Raw genomic sequence first — 20,723 nt, 5'->3', positions numbered from 1 at the left:
TGCATTGGGAATTAAGTTTTCAACACATTAAATTTGGGGGACACATTCAAACCGCATCAAGGAATTGGGGAAAAGTGAAATGAGGGGTCATAAAAAGACCTATCTTGTTGTATGAAAATAAAGTTAATAAGGAATGCTGGTTAAAAGACGTATAAGAAAAGGTTTTTGCTATTGTGTTATGAAACTTTTCCAGGGAAAATTTGAAACATAAAAAAAAATCACAAGTAATTTTTAAGGGAGTGTACCACAAATGTGAAGTCTCTTAAAGCCTAAACACTGGAATACCTTTTGAAGGGAAAGTACTATTTAGCACTTTCTTGTGTAGATTAGCTTTATATATATATATGTATCTATGCATGCATGCATGTTTGTTTTGTGATTTTCTTTTTTCTAAAATAATTTTGTACTCTCTCTGTTGGGCATAGCTAGGTCTCTGGACCCATTATGGAAGTTAGATTGACACACCAAAGCTTCTGCTCCCTTTCCAAGAACAAGCCTGAGCAACACCACAGGATATTCAAGGAGTTCTTGTTTGGTCTGACTCTTTAACTTTTGTTGTCCAGTTGTATATTATATAAGACCCAGTAGCATGACAAAATTGCCAGAATTTTGCTTTTCCAGATTACGTAGTCTTTCCTGTGGGCTCTGCAATCTCCACTCTCCCTCCAAAACAAGTACATTTTTGTGAAATTTTAAATAGAAAAATCTCTATATAGATCTAATGTCGGTTTCTTAACATTTACATTTCAGTGTCTTGGGATTTGTGATTACATCGACTTGTTTTGGAAAAGAAATAAATTCTCTTAACTTTCTTTTAAAAAAATCTGTTTTAAGTTATAGAAATGATGTAACAATATTATAGACAGTTTACCAAAAATGTGATAATCCTGCCACCCAGTCAGAATAGACATTGCCATTTTTCTGTTTCCTTTCAGACTTTAGGTGACATGACAGTGTGATTTCTATTGAATTCTATGTAGTAATGTTTTTATCCCTCCTGAGCAAGACCTGAAGTTTGACCCCTTTGTGTGTCCCAAGCACTCACCTGGGCTGCCTTTTTCCTGTTTTCCATCTCTCCAAATCCTTCTGTTTTTACCTCCTCTTTTTTTTTTTTTTTTTTTTGAGTTCCTCTTGCATCTACGTTCAGGATCACACAGTCTACCAATTAATTACCCATTCTTCACATTACAAGACAAGAGAAGAGAAAATGTTGTCACGGGTTTTCAAAAAGAATCTGGGGACAGGGAGGAGAAGGAATGATGTATTCTCAAACTAAGTGTCTGGCAAAATTCTAGAACAGATTAGTAATGTTTGGTTTATGAGCACTTAGTTAAATATTAGAAGCCAGTATGGGTTTACTGAGAGTAAGTATGCCAAACGAATCTTTCTTTTTTTGGATAGTTATAGAATGGTATTTTAGGGAACCATAAATTAATATATTATGATTTCAATAAAGTATTATAAAAATAATAAATTGAATCATGTTACTTCCTGCTCTGTTCAAAACCCTGTCTAGGGAGTTCTCATTACACTAAGAATAAAATCCAGAATCCTATATGATCTGGCTCTTGCTATCTCTTGATCTGTATTTTCTACTTATTTTCTCTACTTACTTTCCAACCTGACTGACTTTCTTTATGCTTCCCAAACATGAATATGCCAGATATACTCAGGGTCTTTCTACCTGGCATGCTCTTCTCTGAGATACCTGTATCACTTTCTCCTTGACTTAAATCCCTTCTGTTTAGAAAGCCTTCCCTAACAACCCTATCTAAAATAACAACCTCAACACATGCTCCACTTATAGTGCTTTGTCTCCAAAGACCTTATCATTATCTGTGAAATTAGTTTTCAAATATTTGAACTGGTTCACTAGCCATAACCAGCAGGGGTTGATTTTTAATAACCTACAGATTGAATTCCAAATTTGCTAGTATACAATTCAAGACCCTTTGTAATTTGGCTTCAACTTAATCTTTCTACCTTTATATCTCATTTCACATTACTTTTGCCATCCTGCATACTCTTTCCTGCCTCCCCTAGCCCACCAATGCATTTTGACCACGCTTATTCTTCCCATGCTCAAATCTCACCATGTAATTGTTGGTATTAGGAGTGAGAGAACTGTGTTTGATTCCAGCTTTTCCACTCTTACCGGCATGATCTTAGAAACCTTGTTTACTTAATTCCCCAATTTCTTTCTCTGTGAAGACAATATGACTATCTTACAAAATTATTATCAAGTGAGGTAACGTATATTAAGTGCCTGGCACAGGTTTAGTGCTTCACTTTTCTTTTCCTTCACTAATTAGACTATCTCGTCCTCCATTCCTGCAGCATAACAGGCAGTCACTCTTTAATGGGATTGGTGGATGGTCAATCTAGAGGATAATCTTATGTGCCAAACAAATCTGTCATTGGCTTTGCCTTTTTAACTCTTTTTATCAGAGACTTGGATGAAAAGTTGCAAGTTCCAATATTAGGTCACTCATCTAGTAAATAATGGTCCACACAGGTTCAGATGGCTCAAAACTTTTGATTGTCCCATCATGCTATGATGTCTATAGAACTGGCAGCAGAGGAGTAAACTAATGATTTGGATAAGAGAATCTGGTCTTGTTTTTATCCCGATAGTGTGAAATGGACCAAAACAAACAAAGCTAATGTGGTTTTAGGGGTCATTAATAGAAATGTAGTCAAGATCAAGAAAAATATTAGTCTGGAGCACAGAAAGCACTCAATAAATGTTTCTTTGAATAGAGTTGAATTGTCAGACTGCACTTAGACCGTTGTGTTCCATTTTTGGTGCCATATGTTAAGAGTTGCTCTGCCAAACCAGACTCAGGGAGACTTAGCCAGTGATCACTCTGGAAACCATGTCAAATGAAGGGTTGAAAGAAGTTTGGTGTTTAACCTGGCTTGGGAATGGGTAGCAGGGGTGAAATGGAGTAGTCCCTTTCAAATATTTTATGATTTGATTGAGGAAGAAGGGTTAACGTATTCTGTGAAACTAGAGTGCAGAACCACGGCCAGCTTTTATGAGAGAAATTGATTTGATTTTCACTCACCATAAGAAGGAACTTTAGAATTTGTTTTCTAACAATTAAATGGGCTGACTTGTGAAGGAGTAAACTTGGAGGTATTCAAGTAGAGATTAGAAAATCATCTTATGAGAATATCGTGTGTGTGTGTGTGTGTGTGTGTGTGTGTGTGTGTATCTCGTGTATCTCTATTATGTATATATATCTATGGTGGAAGATTGGACTTTCTTGACCAGAGAAAATTTCCTTCTTCTCTGTTTATTTTATCTCAGGAGCTACATTGTAAATTTCCTGGGGGCAAGGACAGGTCTTTTCTGTATCTCCCAAAGATTCTTGATTATGATTCTGTTTTTATTTCAACATCTTCCATGTAAGATCCTTAATATAAACAAGTAAACCTTCTAATCTTTTCTCCTGCCTCCTTTCTTCACCCACCTCTACCCTCAGCCTCCACCAAAAGCAATAGCCTAAGGCCTAGAGTGTAGATATAGACTATAGGGCCCTTAGGTCATCTCTGAGATGACTTCTGAGACTTTTTCCCTATCTGTAATGACATGCCCAAGGTCCTATAACCAGATTGTGGTAGAAATGGGCCTAGGAATCAGGCATTCTGGCCCCTACACTATTTCTTTCCATTACACCATTATACCCTTGGGACACGTTGTAAGATCCTGAAACTGGTGGCTGGTAGCCTGCCTCCATGTTATTTTTTGATGAGGGGAATCCAGGACAGTTGCTGCTATTATAAATGATTGCGGCACTTTCCAAATCCTAGCTTTCATAACTTCATTCCGTTTGTTCTTGTGCCAAGTTCACATTCAGATATTGTTTTCATTTGGTGTCTGGGAGGTTTTTTGCTGTCAACTCTTTGTGGACAAGTGTTTGCTTATTAAGTTTTCTTCTGTGCTATAGTGTGAAAACATTTTTTTCCTTTTGGCTTTGTTGTGTGTGTTTTATGCTTAGTGACTGTTGTGGGATTGAGTAGATGAGCCCACATAGATTTAGGTTGGTCCTCTGTGGGTGGTTTCAAATGTTTGTGACATTTATAGTTTGCAGAAGCTGAAGGGGTGGCCTGTTCTATACCCTCCTCGCAAGGATAGGTATGTCATGTGTTTGCCAGACCATGCTTAGCTATGTGCTGTTGGAATTTTACCATAACTTCTTTTTTTGGACTGATTCTCCACACTTTTTATAATCCATAAACAGTTATAATTTCTTGCAGCTTTATGAAGGAGTTATATGGTAGATGGACTGTTTTGGGGGCCAGTGGGGAGAAAGAGAGAGTATATTTTGGGGGAATGCATGGGATGAAGGGTTTGGGTCTTCTCTTGCCAAATCTAAATACTCAGAAATTGATTTTTACAGGTGTTGATAAAGCTCTAGGAATCTGCTTAGTTCAGTGTTTGTACCTCTGGGTGTTTTGATAAGACTTGTAGCTCAAAAATACAGCACTCAAATTACCTAACTCATTTATTAACTAAGGATATTTTCTATACATTTTATGTGGCACATTATTCATTCCATCCCATTGGTGAATATATCTAGTAAACAGTTTATGGTTAAACATCTAAAATGACAATAAAGCTTAGATTAAAAGAAGTTGTTATTGGTAACTGACTTGTTACATTCAAGTAGTCAGATGTTTTCCATTCACTGACTAGGGATGCATGTTTAAAATACAGCTTTGGAGCTCAATTAGTAAAGACAGAGTTGGAGCAGAGATGAACATGTATTAAATTAACCTAGTCATTAGTTTTTAATTTAAATACTGTTCAGCTAAATAATTTGGCACCCGGTAAGTTTCACTGGTGCTGGGCTGGCAGTTTAAGTACGTCACTAATTATTCACAGGTTTTTTTTCTCTCCCCTTTTCAAAGAAATGTGGAACCAGCAATTTACTCTGGTAAAAATATTTTCATGCACTTGCTTTTTCTGTGAAAATATTTTTCACACATGGATGACTAGTACTACAAAGTTAGCTTTCACCACCTTCAGGTCAATTCGTTTTGGAATATTTGGAAAATGATATCCTTGAAATAAGAAAATTAAGTAAGGAAAAGAGAAGTCTGTAATAGCTTGTGGAGGATTGGGTTTGAGGCTCAAACTGAAGGTTTTTCCTGTTATATGATTTAAGGTTGAGCATTCTCTAAATCAGCCAACTTAGCATTTTGGAGAAAAGACTTTCTACATCATTCATTTCTGTCTCCCATACCCTATGTGTCTTGTATTGTTACTTACTAAACTATAGGAATTTTATAGATAAGCTTAGAAATGGTTAAAACAAAGGACTTGAATGTTTAAGAGAGCTTCTTTTTAAGCAAACAACAGGAATTTGGGTACTAATGAAAGACCAGGGCTCTTTCTCCTGGATATCAAACACAGATGGCTGGCACCACCTCATATATGAATACCCATGAGAGTCAGCATGAAGTAACCAACAGAATGTAGCTTTGCAATTTGTCTTCATCAGGATTCTGCCTCTCCTCAGCTAAAAACTCTTCAGTGGCTCCTCCTTGTTGTAAAGCAGTGATTCTTAAACATGTGCATGCGTTAGAATGATCAGAGGGCTTGTTAAAACTCAGAGTGCTGAGCTCCTTCCCCAGAGATTTTGTTATACGGAGGGGACCGATAAGTTGCTTATCTTTTTTTTTTTCAACTTTTATTTTAGATTCAGGGGTGTACATGTGCAGGTTTGTTACCTGGGTATATTGCGTCATGCTGAGCCTTAGGATATGAATGATCCCTTCACCTAGGTACTGAGCATAGTACCCAGTAGTTTTTCAGCCCTTATCTCCATCCTTCCCTCTCCCATCTAGTTGTCCCCAGTGTCTATTGTTGCCATTTATGTCCATGAGCACTCAATGTTTAATTCCCACTTATAAGTGAAAACATATGGTGTTTGGTTTTCTGTTCCTGTGTTAATTTGCTTAGGAGGGAATTTGCATTTCTAACAGGATCTCAGGTGATGGTGATATTGCTGATCTAGGAACCACCCTATGAGAATCATTGGTTCAACAGTGTAAGTTGAGAGTTACAGCATATGATAGTAGGTCCTCAACGAATTCATCCTTTCTCTCCAGTCTTATTTCTGCTATTCTCCCTTAAAATATTAAAGTTGAATATGTCTCACTACTTGCAATTCACCAAATGTAACCTATTATTTTGTGCTCTTGTATCTTTTATTTTTATTTTTAATTTTTGTGGGTACATGGTAGGTGTCATGCTCCTTTATCTTGATGCATTGGCTATTACTTTTGTGAATTCACCTCTTCTCCCTTGTCTACCTGACATTGCCTGTTCATTCTTAAAATTCAACTCTAGCAGCCCACTTTCCCTATACATCTTCCTTAATTTCCAGAATATATTAATAGTTAATGAATCCTTCTGTGCCATCACATTACTTTGTACGTTCTTCTATTGTGCTTGTTCTGTGTTAAACTGGAGTTCAATATACATCCATTCTTATTCAAATTGAGCTATTCATGTTCTGCAGAGAGAGTGAGGTTTAAAGAGTGACATGAAGAGTGATTTAAAGAGTCACAATGATTTTGTCTGTTGTACCAATCTATGTGTATGTGCCCTGGAGAGGGTGTGAGATGGAAGATGAGAAACTGCCATTCCATCAATGAGTGTCATCCTTCCTGCCTCTTACAGTATGTTGTCATATCATCATGCTAAGGGTGATTCTAGTGTTAAACATACGTATTTTGTGTACAGCGTGAGCTTTAAACACAAGTCCATCCCTTCATCCAGTCCCTAACTGAAGAATCAGTGACCCATTTCAATCCAGAGGAACAACTGACTCATGAACTTTTTGAGAACATTGTTGAAGACAACTTTATGGATGTTTTCAAGATTTCAAGGGATAATCTTGACTAAATATGATTTCACCTTATGTGCTGACTTTCATATCCCTTCCCCTCATAGGATGGGTCTTTATTGCCTATTTATATTTACTTATCTGTCTTCCTCTCCTGGATAATGTGTGCTCTGAGGCAGGATCTGTGTCTTTTTCATTTCATTTGGGGCCTTGTGGAGGATGCCCTGTATTGGCTCACTCAATATATTAAATAGGATATTATGATAATAATAATTAAATACTTATTGAATAAATGAATGAGCTAACAAAGGAATAGTGGGGCTGAGTGATCTTACTAAAGAGCAGAATATATAGACTTTTTTCCTGGAACGTCCATCATGGACCGATGGAGTATCAAACATGGAAAGCACCTTGGGTTTATCTAGTTACAACTTCTTTTTACTGATATGTCTCAGAAAGGCAAAGTGATTTGCCCAACATTTCTTCCATTTTTAATCATTCTGCTTATCTTTCTCTGGATAGTTTGTAGTTTAGCCAAATCCCTTTTAAAGTGTGATAACCAGACCAGACATAATATTCTAGTATTGCTACCCTTGTCATTGGGGACATATTTGCCCTTGGCATTTGCATTTACACAAGTTTTAATTTATTTCGGTATTTTGTTTACTCTTTATCACAGACAAAAATGAAAGATCATGTACTTGTTCCTTCAAGGGCAGAAATAATGTTTTATTCATCTTTGTATCCTCTAGGTTTAGGGCAATAATTGGCACTTGGTGATTCAAACATTTTGCTATTGGTAAAATGAATTACTGAGAGAAGCTTTGAAACAGTTGTTTGCCACTTTTATCATCTTAGAATCATAGTGCTTTTAAGGACCTGCCAGGATCTAAGCTAATGCATGGATTTTCAAATACAAAAACACTTATTTACCCCTGGAAAGATCTCTGTTCTATTATAATTAATTCCATAGAAAGAAATTCTTAAGTTTAAAAAGTATAAACATTTTTACATATACATTCACATTTCTTTTTTTATAATAAATAGAAACATTGCATGCCATTTTATTATAAACATAATTCCAATTTTCCTTTTGTTGTTTTTACTGTGCTGTTTCTGTAAAGTACTTCTTTTTGACCAGTTCCTCTCCTCACTTTCATGTTTACATACACTTTCTTCCTCAGAATGGATACACTGCCTTTTTCCCTACTAGGTCCATTCAGAATTCAATATTTTTGTAAGTGCATACGAGTAGCACAGCCTAAATCACACATGAAATTGTAGCTGTAGGGAGTCTGAGAAATAAAGTTTTTACTTTTCCAGGCTTTGCATTTTAGGAGGTTGGAATGGATCCTGAGTGAGCCAGTCCACAGCATCACTAAAATTATGTGGCCGGGCGTGGTGGCTCACGCCTGTGATCCCAGCACTTTGGGAGTCCAAGGTGGACGGATCATGAGGTCAAGAGATCAAGACCATCCTGGCCAACATGGTGAAACCCCGTCTCTACTAAAAAATAGAAAAATTAGTTGGGCGTCGTGGCGCCCAGCTACTTGGGAGGCTGAGGCAGGAGAATCCCTTGAACTCGGGAGGCGGAGGTTGCAGTGAGCCAAGATCGCGCCACTGCACTCCATCCAGCCTGGCAACAGAGCAAGACTCTGTCTCAGAAAAAACAAAAAAAAAAAAAAAAGAAAAGAAATTACACGGTCAGTTCTAGGTTTAAAGCAGTTGCATAGTCATAACTCCAGAGTTGTGTTGTAAGCTCATTAGGGGACTTGCTGTAAAGCCATGAAGAGTTCATTTAGGCTTTCTCAGCTGTTGTTTTGCTTTTTATGTTAAATATAAAAGTAATTGTTGGCTGGGCACAGTGGCTTATGCCTGTAATCCCAGCACTTTGAGAGGCCAAGGTGGGTGGATCACGAGGTCAAGAGATTGAGACCATCCTGGCCAACATGGTGAAACCCCATTTCTACTAAAAATACAAAAATTAGCTTGGCATGGTGGTGTGTTCCTGTAGTCCCAGCTACTCAGGAGGTTGAGGCAAGAGAATCGCTTGAACCCAGGAGGCAGAGGTTGCAGTGAGCCGAGATCACGCCACTGCACTCCAGCCTGAGGACAGAGCAAGACTCAGTCTCAAAAAAAACCAAAAGTAATTGTTAACTACCTGCTTTAAATACTGCCCTGGCCTCTGCATGTGACGGGGACAGTATCCCATCCAGAGAGTTAGTAATTTTTACATAAAACCTGGTCGCGACGTGATAGCAGTAGCTCTGAGATAACAGCCAGTCTCCCCAGAGTGTGGTGATGGTTCTGCTTCTGTAATGTGAGCAGCCAACCCCACCAGCTCATGAGCTGGCAAGCAACCATTACATCTTCCAGACTGCTCCAGAACCTTTCTAAAACACAAATTAGAAGTAACTATTTACTTTCCTACTTAGGGTGTTCATGTGCCTCCCTGTTTCCTAGAGGGTTAAGATAAAGCCCGTACTTCTTAAAATGGCATGCAAAGCCTTTCATGATCTGGTTATACTATGTTATCTACTTCAAGTCTTTTTTCTCTGTTCCTTAAACTATTCCAACTACGGCTATTCTTGTTCTAATCCAGCTGCGTAGAGCTACCCACATACATCATGTTGCTTCATGCCTCTGTGCCTTTACTAGTAAAACCAGGGTAGATAAGAGTATAGGCTTTGGAATCAAAACGCTTTGTTTGAATCACAGCTACCCTAACTTCATAGGATTATTGCTTAGCAAAGTACTTGGTGTAGAGAAGTGGTCAGTACACACTAGTTTTGTCATATGTGAGGCAGTGTATTAAAGAGGAAATGTTCTGTCTTTGGGACCAGACAGACTTGTTTCCATAACCCTGATCGTCTAGCACTTTATAGCTCTGAGTCCATGGACCACCACTTAGCCATCGCTACCATCAGTTTTTTGTAAAGAGCTATGTCAGGAATGTGGAAGGATTTAAGAGAGGGCTTTTAAAGTGTCCATCACGACCTTTAACCCAAGGGAATTAATGCAGGAACAGAAAACCAAATACCACATGTTCTCACTTATCTGTAGGAGCTAAACATTGAGCACACATGGACACGAAGGGAGCAATAGACCTACTATTGTAGGGGCCTACATGAGGATGGAGAGTGGAAGGAGGGTGAAGATTGAAAAACTACCTATTGAGTGTTATGCTGCTTACCTGGGTGATGAAATTATCTGTACACCAAACCCCTGCAACATGCAATTTACCCATGTAACAAACCTGCACATGTACCCCTTAAACCTAAAATAAAAGTTGGAAAGAAAAAAAATAAAGTGTCCATCACACACCTAGCACATGATAGACATTCAGTAAATAGTCCTTATCATCTTCATTATTTCTGCCAACTATACCTTAACTACTCACTACTACTAAGTAAGATTGATTACTAGGGTCTTGGAGTATCAATAGCCCCTCCTAATTTTTTTACTTGAGCACTTTTTACTTGATTAGTAGGAAATGTTTTATTTATCCATTGAACTAACTGGTTAACATTCTTTGCTTTGGATTATCACAGCTTTGTGTTCCTCTGGCTACCAGGTCAGAGGGTAGGAGGCAAAAAAAAAAAAAAAAGGAAAACAATAAAAGTCAAACTTGTTCTCTTGTTCCATGGATACTCAGAACTAGAAGAAATGTTTTCCAGATGGTCTTTCACTTTATACAGCTTAATTTCTCCTACCCCCATTAATATTTGATGTCATTCTCTACCAAGTTTAATTAATTTCCTTTCTCCAACCAGATAAATCTAATCTGCGATATCAGCAGACTCTTTTTTCTCTTTAGTTAAGTGATAGCATAGTTCAGGGATGGTATTTATGTCATTTAGGTAAATGGTGCCTGTTTGAATCCCATCTTTGAAAGACAGATGCAGTGGGCAACTAATGAAATATATCTATTGAAGAAATTTTATATGTAATTTATGGCTAATTCTTTCTTACTCATTGAGCAATACTTATCATTTTGGGAGAAACTCTTAGTCCTAAGGCTTTTGAGACTGTGGACTGACATTCGTCTTGAACTGTATCATCCATGTACTTTAAATTCCTCAGAAGGGGAGACAGTCAGACCTTAGAGATGTGATATTATGAGACATTAAAATTTAAATATATATATATATATATACATACACACACACATATGTACACATACTTCTAGTTCCAATTTTACTGTGAAATTCTGCCACTTTTTAAATTATGACTATAGTATATCTAGCAATCCCTTAGTAAAACTTGAATTAATGTTCTACTTAGAACACTTACTGATCCAAGGGGAAGAATTTAATTTCTTCTACCACTTGCCTAAGCATGTATAAGTTAATCTACATGAGTAGTCAGTTCACTGAAGGCACCCTAAAATAAATAATATTCTGAAAAAGGGACCTGATTCTAGATTTGGAAGACAAATGGGAAAAGACATGGCCAATTCACCATTTACTTCTTACGGAAGTGGAGGCCCCAAAGATGTTCAGTGATTTACCTAGAGTCACAGAGGTACTTATTGGCAAGCTGGCATTCAAACTCAAGACTCCTGACTATTGTATATCAACTGACTGGCTTTAAATAAAAGTTGGCAGCATTTAGAATTACTGATAAAAACCTCAGAAATGTTATTTTCTTCTCTCTTTTTTTGTCACAGTGCAAAGGATGGTGTTGAAATAGTCTTAACTGAAGAACATATTGTACTTAAATTTCTTCTTTTGGACAAGGGAGATTGTTAGCCTTCATGGCTCCTAAGGATGAAAGACAATGGGAGCATTATTTCTTCCTTTACTAATTCTTCCCTAGTGATCCACCCCCTTCTAAGAGAATAACATTGCTTTGTAGAGCCAGGTATATATTTCTCTCCAGTTTCAAATAATCACAGACTTAAGATGTTTATACACAGGGAATTTCTGCCATAGCCTACCCTGACACTTACTTGTGGCATAAGTGCATTGGCAAGGAAGAGTTTAGTGGGTTCCCTGACCTCTACCCAAGGGATTTCCTAGCTCCTAAAAAGGAAGAGGGAATGATTAAAAGCACAGAACTCTGTGAGGTATGCATGCATGTATGTAAACCACAAGTCTTCTTAGAGACCATGAGTTTCCAGGTTTAAAAAATGTTTTAATTTCCACAAATTTATATTGCAGACCTTTTCAGAGGCAATTAGATTTAATGCAGATTATGGAGTTTTTGAAGTAGTTAATGATGCTCCACAACTTCTGGAAAAACAACTGAAAAAAATTCTACAAAACCAGCAACCTCGAAATCCCATTTATGATGTTGTAAGGAAAGGAAAGAATGAGGTTAAACCTGTTCAAATGAATGCCCCCGATGAAGATGAGACCATTAATGTCAACTACAATATTATGGTAAGAAAGTATACTGTTTTATCTTGTTAGATAGATAAAGCATTTGGTGAAATTAACATGAGTTTACTTAGGCTTCCCTTTTTGAAGTGTAGCTACATTTATTAACTTGTGTTGTATGTACACATAGTATTTGTTAAGCACTTTTCGAATCCAATGGCCAGTTCAGCAGTTTTGTTGATGTTCACTTATCAATTTGAGAAGATTCATGTAATTTACCTTGAATATTTGAATATTAGGTTAGTTTTGAGTCATATAAATATAAGTATCCTTTATAATTTTGATGCGTTATTGAAAATGTGGATATATAGGCAATGTATTTCATTTGGGTTTTGAACCAATCCTATCAAGCAGTTGGGAATTGAGACTTCTGACCCTCAAGTTGCATTGTTTGGCTCTGACCTCCCTGGCCTTAAATTTCATTTTCAGCTTCTGGATTTTGTCTCCTTAGCATGAGGTTGGAAAACCTGGGTTCTAATATTGGCTCCTCTGCTTACTGACTCTGTGTACAAGTCACTTTGATGAATCTGATTTTCATCATCTGTCAAATGATGCCTTTACTACCTACTACTTAGGTTTCTTGTGTGGATGAAATGAAAATAATAATGAATGTTTAACAATACTATTTCACATTGATTCAAAATGTCTAGTATAACCAGGCTAAAGTATGTCTAACATTTAAGACATAGATCTACTCTAGCCTGAAAGTTCTTCAATTCTTCTGTTACTGAATTCAAATAGTTTCTATCTTTAACTTTCATCAAATAGTTTCTATCTTTAACTTTCATCAAACTAAATGCTAATAGTTTCTATCTTTAACTTTCATCAGACTAAATGCTAATAGTAATAACCATGTTACAACATTGTTTCGAAGCCAGAACAAGGACATATATTCTGCGCTACACAGTACTATATAATTGTTAGTTTAAAAATTTTTTACTAGGTGGGACAATATTTATTGTTTTATTCACTTCCTTCAGTGAATAGAAATTTTTGATTGTATGGAGGTCTTTATAGCCTATTTATTTATTGTTAAACAAAAGCTATTTAGGAGATTCTTGAGTTATGTGCTTTGACACAAGTTTCTCAAAAAGATCTGGATGATCTTATTTGATACATTTGAAGATAGACTGATTAATTAAGCATGTCTATTATAAAACTAGAGCAGCAATTTAGAAGTTTTTAGAAAGAGGCATAAGTAATGAGAACAGGCCAGCTGCAATGGCTCACACCTATAATCCCAGCACTTTGGGAAGCCAAGGCAGGTGGATTGCCTGAGCTCAGCAGTTAGAGACCAGTCTGGGCAACATGGCGAAACCCTATCTCTACAAAAAATACAAAAATTAGCCAGGCATGGTGGCATACACTTGTAGTCCCAGCTACCCAGGAGGCTGAGGTAGGAGGATCACCTAAGCCTGGAGAGGTTAAGGCTGCAGTGAGCTGTGATCACACCACTGCATTCCAGTCTAGACAACAGAGTGAGACCCTGTTTCAAAAATAAAGTAAAAATAAATAAAAATAAAAACAATAGTGGAGATCAAAGGAATTAAAAAGTACTAAATGGAAAGCAGACAGAAAATGAGGAAAAAACAGACAAAGAATGTATGGGACACATAAAGAATAAAACAACTAGGAAAATGGTAGTAGTGATTTTAAACAAACCATATCAATAATTAGTATCACATTAATCATATAATATATATGATTAATAATATAATATAATTAATCATATTGAGTTGTCATGATGTCTCATTCGTTTGATTCCAGAGCTTTGGGAGGCTGAGGCAGGAGGATCACTTGAGCCCAGGAGTTTGAGGCTGCGGTAAGCTATGATGGTGCCACTGCACTCCAGCCTGGGTGACAGAGTGAGGCCTCATCTCTAAAAATAATGATAATCATAATATACATCAATAATTACATGATATTTAAATGGCCTAAGCACCCCAAGTAAAAGCCAGAATCAGGGATGATTTTTTTAAAATCCCAATTATTTGCTGCCTACGAGAAACTAACCTTAAAAATGAGACATAAATAGGTTAGAAGTAAAAAGGATATTAAAAGGTATACTATGCAATTATGAATTAAAGGAAAGCTGGAGTGACTATATTGATATCTGGCAAAGCAGCCCTCAGAACAAGGAATCTTACTATGGATAAAGAGGAACATTACATAATGATAAAGGGGGGAGGGTCAATTCACCAAGAAAGCTTAACAACTCATAATATGTATGCACCGAGCAACAGAGGTTCAGCGTACATGATGCAAAAGCTGATAGAAATGAAAGGAGAAATAGATAAATTTATAGTTATAGTTGGAGACTAAAGCACTGCTCTCTCAGTAACTGATAGAAAAGACAGCAGATCAGTAAGGAAATGGAAGTTCTGGAAAACACTAGCAACCAAGTAAATCTAACTGATCTTTACAGAACACTTTATCCCACAACAGTGGAGTATACATTTTTTTCTCTAGTGCACTGGGAATATTTACCAAAATAGACCATATTTTGGGCCATAAAATAAATTTCAGCAAACTTAAAAGATTAGAAATCTTGCCAACTATGTTCTCAGACCACTTCAGAATTAAACTATAAATCGGTAACAAAATCCTTAAATACTTAATTACATAACATACTCCTAAGTAATTCATAGGTCAAAGACTAAGTCCCAAGGGAAATTAAAAATTATGTTGAATTGAATAAAAACTAAAGCATAACATATCAAAATTTGTGGGATGCAACTAAATTGGTCTTTACAGGGAAATTTGTACCATTAAGTGCTTATAATAGAGAAGACTAAATAAATCTACGATCTACTTGTCACTATGAGAAACTAGAAAAATTAAGTTAAAATTAAACCAAAAATAAAGAAATAAAGAACAGAATCAATGAAATTGAAAACAGAAAAACAAGAGAGAAAAATCCATGAAAATAAAGCCTTGTTTTTTGAAAAAAATCAATGAAATTGATAACCTTTTAGCCAGAATGGTGAAGAAAAAGAGAGAGAAGATATACATGCCCAGTATCAGAAATGAAAAGGGGATGTCATTACAAATTTTACTGGCAGTTAAAAAAAAAAGAGAATTTTACAAACAACTTTATGTCTATAAGCTCATGGAATTTAAATGAAATAGACTTTTTTTTTTTTTGAGACAGGGTCTCGCTCTGATGCCCTGGCTGGAGTGCAGTGGGGCGATCTCAGCTCACTGCACTCTCTGCCTCCCAGGTTCAAGCGATTCTCCTGCCTCAGCCTTCCAGGTAGCTGAGATTACAGGCATATGCCACCATGCACAGATAATTTTTGCATTTTTAGTAGAGATGGGGTTTTGCTGTGTTGGCCAGGCTGCTCTCGAACTCCTGGCCTCAAGTGATCCGCCTGCCTCGGCCTCCCAAAGTGCTGAGATTACAGGCATGAACCACTGTGCCCGGCCCACATATTTCTTAAAAGGCACAAATTATCAATGGTCACTGAAGGGGATATAGATAATCTGAATAGTCCTAAATCTATTACAGAAGTTGGATTCACAGTTTAAAATCGTGCCACAAAGACAACTCCAGGCCCAGATGGCTTCACTGGTTAATTCTGTCAAACACTTAGAAGTGAAGTAAACTTGAATTTATAAAAACTTATACAAAAAACAAAAAAAATCCATTTTTAATTCATTTAATGAGATGAGCATTACACTGATGCCAAAACTAAATGAAGGAATTTGAAGGAAAAGAAAAACCTACAACTTAACATCACTCATGAACACAGACCACAAAAATCCTCAAAAAATCAGCAAATTAAATCCAGCAATGCAAAAAATATAATTCTATTTAAGAAGATAATACAGGTGTAAATCTTCGTAACCTTGGATTATGCATTGGTTTTGTTAGATATGACACCAAATGCACAAGGAAAAAAAGATAAATCAAAACGCAAAACTTTCACGCTCTAAAGGACACTACCAAGAAAGTAAAAAGACAACCCACAGAATGAGAGAAAATATTTGCAAATCATATATTTTATAAGGATGTGTATCTAAACTATAAAAATAACTCTTAAAACTCAAAAATAGAAAGACAAATAACCCAATTAAAAAATGTGCAAAGGGTTTAGAATAGACATTTCTCCAAATAAGATAAACAATAAGCACATGAAAAGATTTTCAACATCATTAGTCATAAGGGAAATGGAATCAAAATCACAGTGGGACACTACTTCACACCCAACAGGATGGCTATGATTAAAAAAAAAAAGGGCAAATAATAACAAACATTTGTGAGGATTTGAAGTGATTAGAACCTTCATACACTGCTGCTGCAATTGTAAGACAGTACAGCTACTTTGGAAAATATTAGGCAGTTCTTAAGAGGTTAGCCCAAGAGTTATCAAATTACCCAGAAATGCCACTTTTAGGTATATACTCAAGAGTATTGAAAACATATGTTCACACAAAAACTTATATACAAATGTTCATAGCAGCATCATTCATAATAGCCAAAAAGTGGAAGCAACCCAAAAGTCCATTCTCATTGGTGAGAATTCCATTTTGGAAAACAGTTTGGCACTTCTTTCCAAGTTAAACATATACCATACCACCTATAGTCCATTTGTGTTGCTATAAAGGAATACTCAAAACTAGGTAATTTGTAAAGAAAGAGGTTTATTTGGTTTATGGTTCTATAGACTGTATAAGAAGCATGGCACTAGCATCTGCTTCTGGTGAGGGCCTCAGGAAGCTCCCACTCATGGTGGAAGACAAAGAGGGAGCAGGCGTATCACATGGCAAGAGAGGTAGCAAGGGAGAGAGTAGGGAGGCACCAGGCTCTTTAAACAACCAGGTCTCACCTGAACTAACAAAGTGAGAACTCACTTATTACCATGAGGAGGACACCAAGACATTCATGAGGGATTCGCTCCCATGACCAAGACATCTCTCCCACTAGGCCCTACCTCCAGCATTGGGGATCACATTCAGTATGAGATTTGGAGGAGGCAAATATCCATACCATATCACTGCCCATCTATCCTACTCCCGAGTATTACCCAAAAGAAATGAAAAGTTATACTCACACAAAAACCTGCATGCGGCCAGGCGCGGTGGCTCACACCTGTAATCCCAGCACTTTGAGAGGCCGAGACGGCTGGATCACGAGGTCAGGAGATCGAGACCATCCTGGCTAACATGGTGAAACTCCATCTCTACTAAAAATACAAAAAAAATTAGCTGAGCGTGGTGGTGGGTGCCTGTGGTCCCAGCTACTCAGAGGCTGAGGCAGGAGAATGGCGTGAACCTGGGAGGCAGAACTTGCAGTGAGCCGAGATCACGCCACTGCCCTCCAGCCTGGGCGACAGAGCGAGACTCCATCTCAAAAAAAAACCAAAAACCAAAAAACAAAAAACAAAACAAAAAAAACCCCTGCATGTAAATGTCTATAGTTGCTTTATTCATGATCACAAAAGCTGAAAGTTATCCAGATTCCTTTAACTGGGAAATGGATAAACAAACTGTGGTATATCCATACAGTGGAATATTACTCAGCAACAAAAAAAATGAAGTATTTATACATGAAAGAACATAGATAAATCTTAAAATGCTTTATGCTGAATGAAAGATACTAGAATCAAAAGTACATACTATATTGATTCCATTTATATGACATTCTGGAAAAGGCCAAACTATGGAACAGATCAGTGGTTGCCAGAGCCTAGGGTTGGAGGGGGTTGCTGACTACAAAGTGGCATGAGGAAATTTGGAGGGTGTTGGAACTATTCTGTATCTTGATTGTAGTCCTGGTTACATGATTATATGCATTTGTCAAAACTTGTAGAACTGTATTAAAAAGGGTGGATTTCACTGTATGTAATTTATACCTCAATAAATCTGACCAATAAGATCTATTGGCTGATAACCATGCTTTGTTTGCCTTGTACATCTAAATATAATTTTTTATTAATCCAATTCTATAGGCATTTTAGACAGCTTGTGTATGGCTATTTGGAAATGGTTCTGTATTGATTTACCTAAAGCCATCTTCCCTTAACCTTCTGGTCATCCCTTTCTGTTTCTTAACCAACTTAAAGAAATTTTTTTAAGGTTTAAATAATTTCACCTTAGGTAGATTCTTTTTGTGTTTCTTATAAGTATTTATTAAGTTATTTTATGGTTGATCAGGATTGTCTTGTATGTTTTTGGTCTTTGTATTCAGTTACTTTTTAAAACCATGAAGAGTTTTGTTTTCAGCTTGGCTAAAGACTTTTCTTCAATTTTTGATTTTATTCTTTTTAAACTTTTTAATTCATTTTATTTTTAGGTCACATAGGTACAAAAACACTCAAAAGAGGGTGAATTATAGGTAAACTGTTTACTAGCTGAATATTCAGCAAATTGGTTTTGAATGAACTGACTAGTTTGACAACCTTATAGAATTCTTTAAGGGTTTATGTGGATCTTTATATGTAGTTTGGTATCTTTCTGTGATACATTGAATGTAGTGCTAGTGGGCGTTCAGGAGTCCTGCATGCTTGTCAGTGTGTAGCCTATGCAGAGTCTTTCTAACTACAAGATCCAAATGTCCTTCAGATCTCACTGATAAGCAGTGAGACTGTCAACAAGGTGCTGCTGATTAGGTGCTGGCTATTTCCATGGTTTTCTTCTATTCTTTCATTATGCAGAAGATAGTGTTTGGTGAAGGCAAATACATGTTTTTTTTTGTTTTTGTTTTGTTTTGTTTTGTTTTTTGCTGATTAGAAGGAAACTATTTTATGTTCCAATCCTGAATGCCTAAAGACTTCTGCGCGTATCAGCAATGATGAACACACATCACCTTCATGAGCATCAGCACATTAGATGTCGGCAACACTCTGTATGGACATTCAATTTCCTCACTAGAGTTTGTAATGGTCTATGTGTTAACTCTTATGCAATATCATAGCAAAACTATCACCTTAGATTGTCCATGGAAGCCACATAAATGCAAACACATTTACCTCACTGAGATTGTTTTATTTATTAGTAACATATGTTTTGTGTCCAAGGTACTGATATTATTTAGAATTCTAGAAAAAGTGAATACAAGAAAAAGTAGAATCAATAGTGAGTAAGTATTTTAGGATGAACAACAGTAACTCTTCAGTAATTCTGTATTGCTCTCACAACCTCAAGATAAAATCTATACTCCTTAATGTTATTTAAAAGGCTGTTTGCAATCATGACCCTTTCTACCTCTCCAACCTTTCTCTCTCTCATCCTGTGACCTAATACTGCTACACTTATGGTTTGTCTCCTCTTTTGCTTCCCTGCTCAACCTAGCTAGCTTTGCTTCGGGTCAAAGAGTGAAGTGCGTGTTCTGTGGGAAACCTCTCCTGAGTTGAGTGTCTCTGTAGGCTCCCACAGAAGCCTACACTGTGGTATTTGTAACACTACTATCATTGTTAACTTTTGTATCAGTAAGAGAGCGCCTGGAGATGTTAAATAGTTAAAACATTTTTTTAAACTTGAAGAACAAGGGGCCTGCAGTGACTTTGGTGGCCTTACCAAGTTTTCTTGGTGGTTCTTTTTCTGTTTGTGATTACTTTTAACCCATTTTATGACTGTGAAAATACTGAGATGCGTTGGCTTTTTTTTCCCTCATTCTCCCTCCTTCAACAAGTTACTTAACTTCTCTGGATTCGATTTGTTAATCTGTAAAAATTGAAATAATATATAGTTAATATAGGATTGTTAAGAGAATTAAAAACTTACCAGGGGCAAGAAGTGCCTCACATTTGTGGCTCAGGTTTATTGATCTCTGTAGTGGAAATAGAAGACCTAGGGGGTAGGGCTCCTGCTGACAGCTGGAGGTCATTATTGCTCTCACGATTAGGTGTTAATCATCCTAAAAGTGATTTTCTCTGACCTTCTTTTCCTTTTTTCTCTTTCTTCTCATAGTGTCTCAGTCGTGAAGAAGGTATTAAGTGGATCAAAAAAGAAAGACTTCCAGCATTTCTGGAAAGTGATTGTTACTTTGAATACAGGTACTATAGTCCCATCAATATATGTATTTTTAAATACATATATATTAGCCTCCCAATTTGCTAGGACTACAGCTGTATGCCACCATGTGTGGCAAATCTTTTAAATTCTTTGTAGAGTCAGGGTCTTGCTATATTGCCCAGGCTGGTCTCGAACTCCTGGCTTCAAGAGAGCCTCCTGCCTTGGCCTCCCAAAACCTGGGATTACAGGCGTGAGCCTCTCCAACCAGCCATATTTTAAAAATTATCTATTGGTGATAATGGTATTTAGGTGCAGGGCGTTTAACAATGAATACTAGTGTGACGCGAAAAACATAGAATGCCGTAGTCCAGAGCCAAGTTTTTCCTTTATGTTCCCTGACTTTTAACATGTAAGAACCTAAAATTTGACCTCTGAACAACAATTTTTAAGTCAAAATCAATTAAAATGAATAATTATTAACTAATTAGTAGTTTTATGAATAAGCTATTAATTTTAGCAGAGCCAA

At 36.8% G+C, this 20,723-nt stretch overlaps 1 protein-coding gene across 16 annotated transcripts in view; it reads left to right on the top strand.

The window, feature by feature from the left end:
* The window catches only part of RGS22 (regulator of G protein signaling 22), a 164,498-nt gene that overhangs the window by 19,978 nt on the left and 123,797 nt on the right, over window positions 1-20,723 (top strand). For 11 of the 16 annotated variants that reach the window (XR_008667633.2, XM_055348123.2, XM_055348117.2 and 8 more), the window contains 2 exons: window positions 12,023-12,244; window positions 20,153-20,238. Coding sequence is in view for 15 of the 16 variants with exons in the window: in XM_055348115.2 (XP_055204090.2) it covers window positions 12,023-12,244; window positions 20,153-20,238 (308 nt within the window). In the remaining variant the exon portion in view is untranslated. Of the gene's footprint in view, window positions 1-425; window positions 536-11,529; window positions 11,724-12,022; window positions 12,245-20,152; window positions 20,239-20,723 lie in introns of all 16 variants that reach the window. The other 5 variants (XM_055348120.2, XM_055348119.2, XM_055348121.2 and 2 more) reach the window with 4 other exon arrangements.

The sequence above is a fragment of the Gorilla gorilla genome, chromosome 7, assembly GCF_029281585.2.
Source record: "Gorilla gorilla gorilla isolate KB3781 chromosome 7, NHGRI_mGorGor1-v2.1_pri, whole genome shotgun sequence".
In the NCBI taxonomy this organism is placed as follows: domain Eukaryota; kingdom Metazoa; phylum Chordata; class Mammalia; order Primates; family Hominidae; genus Gorilla; species Gorilla gorilla.
This window is presented reverse-complemented; position numbering and strand designations above follow the sequence as displayed.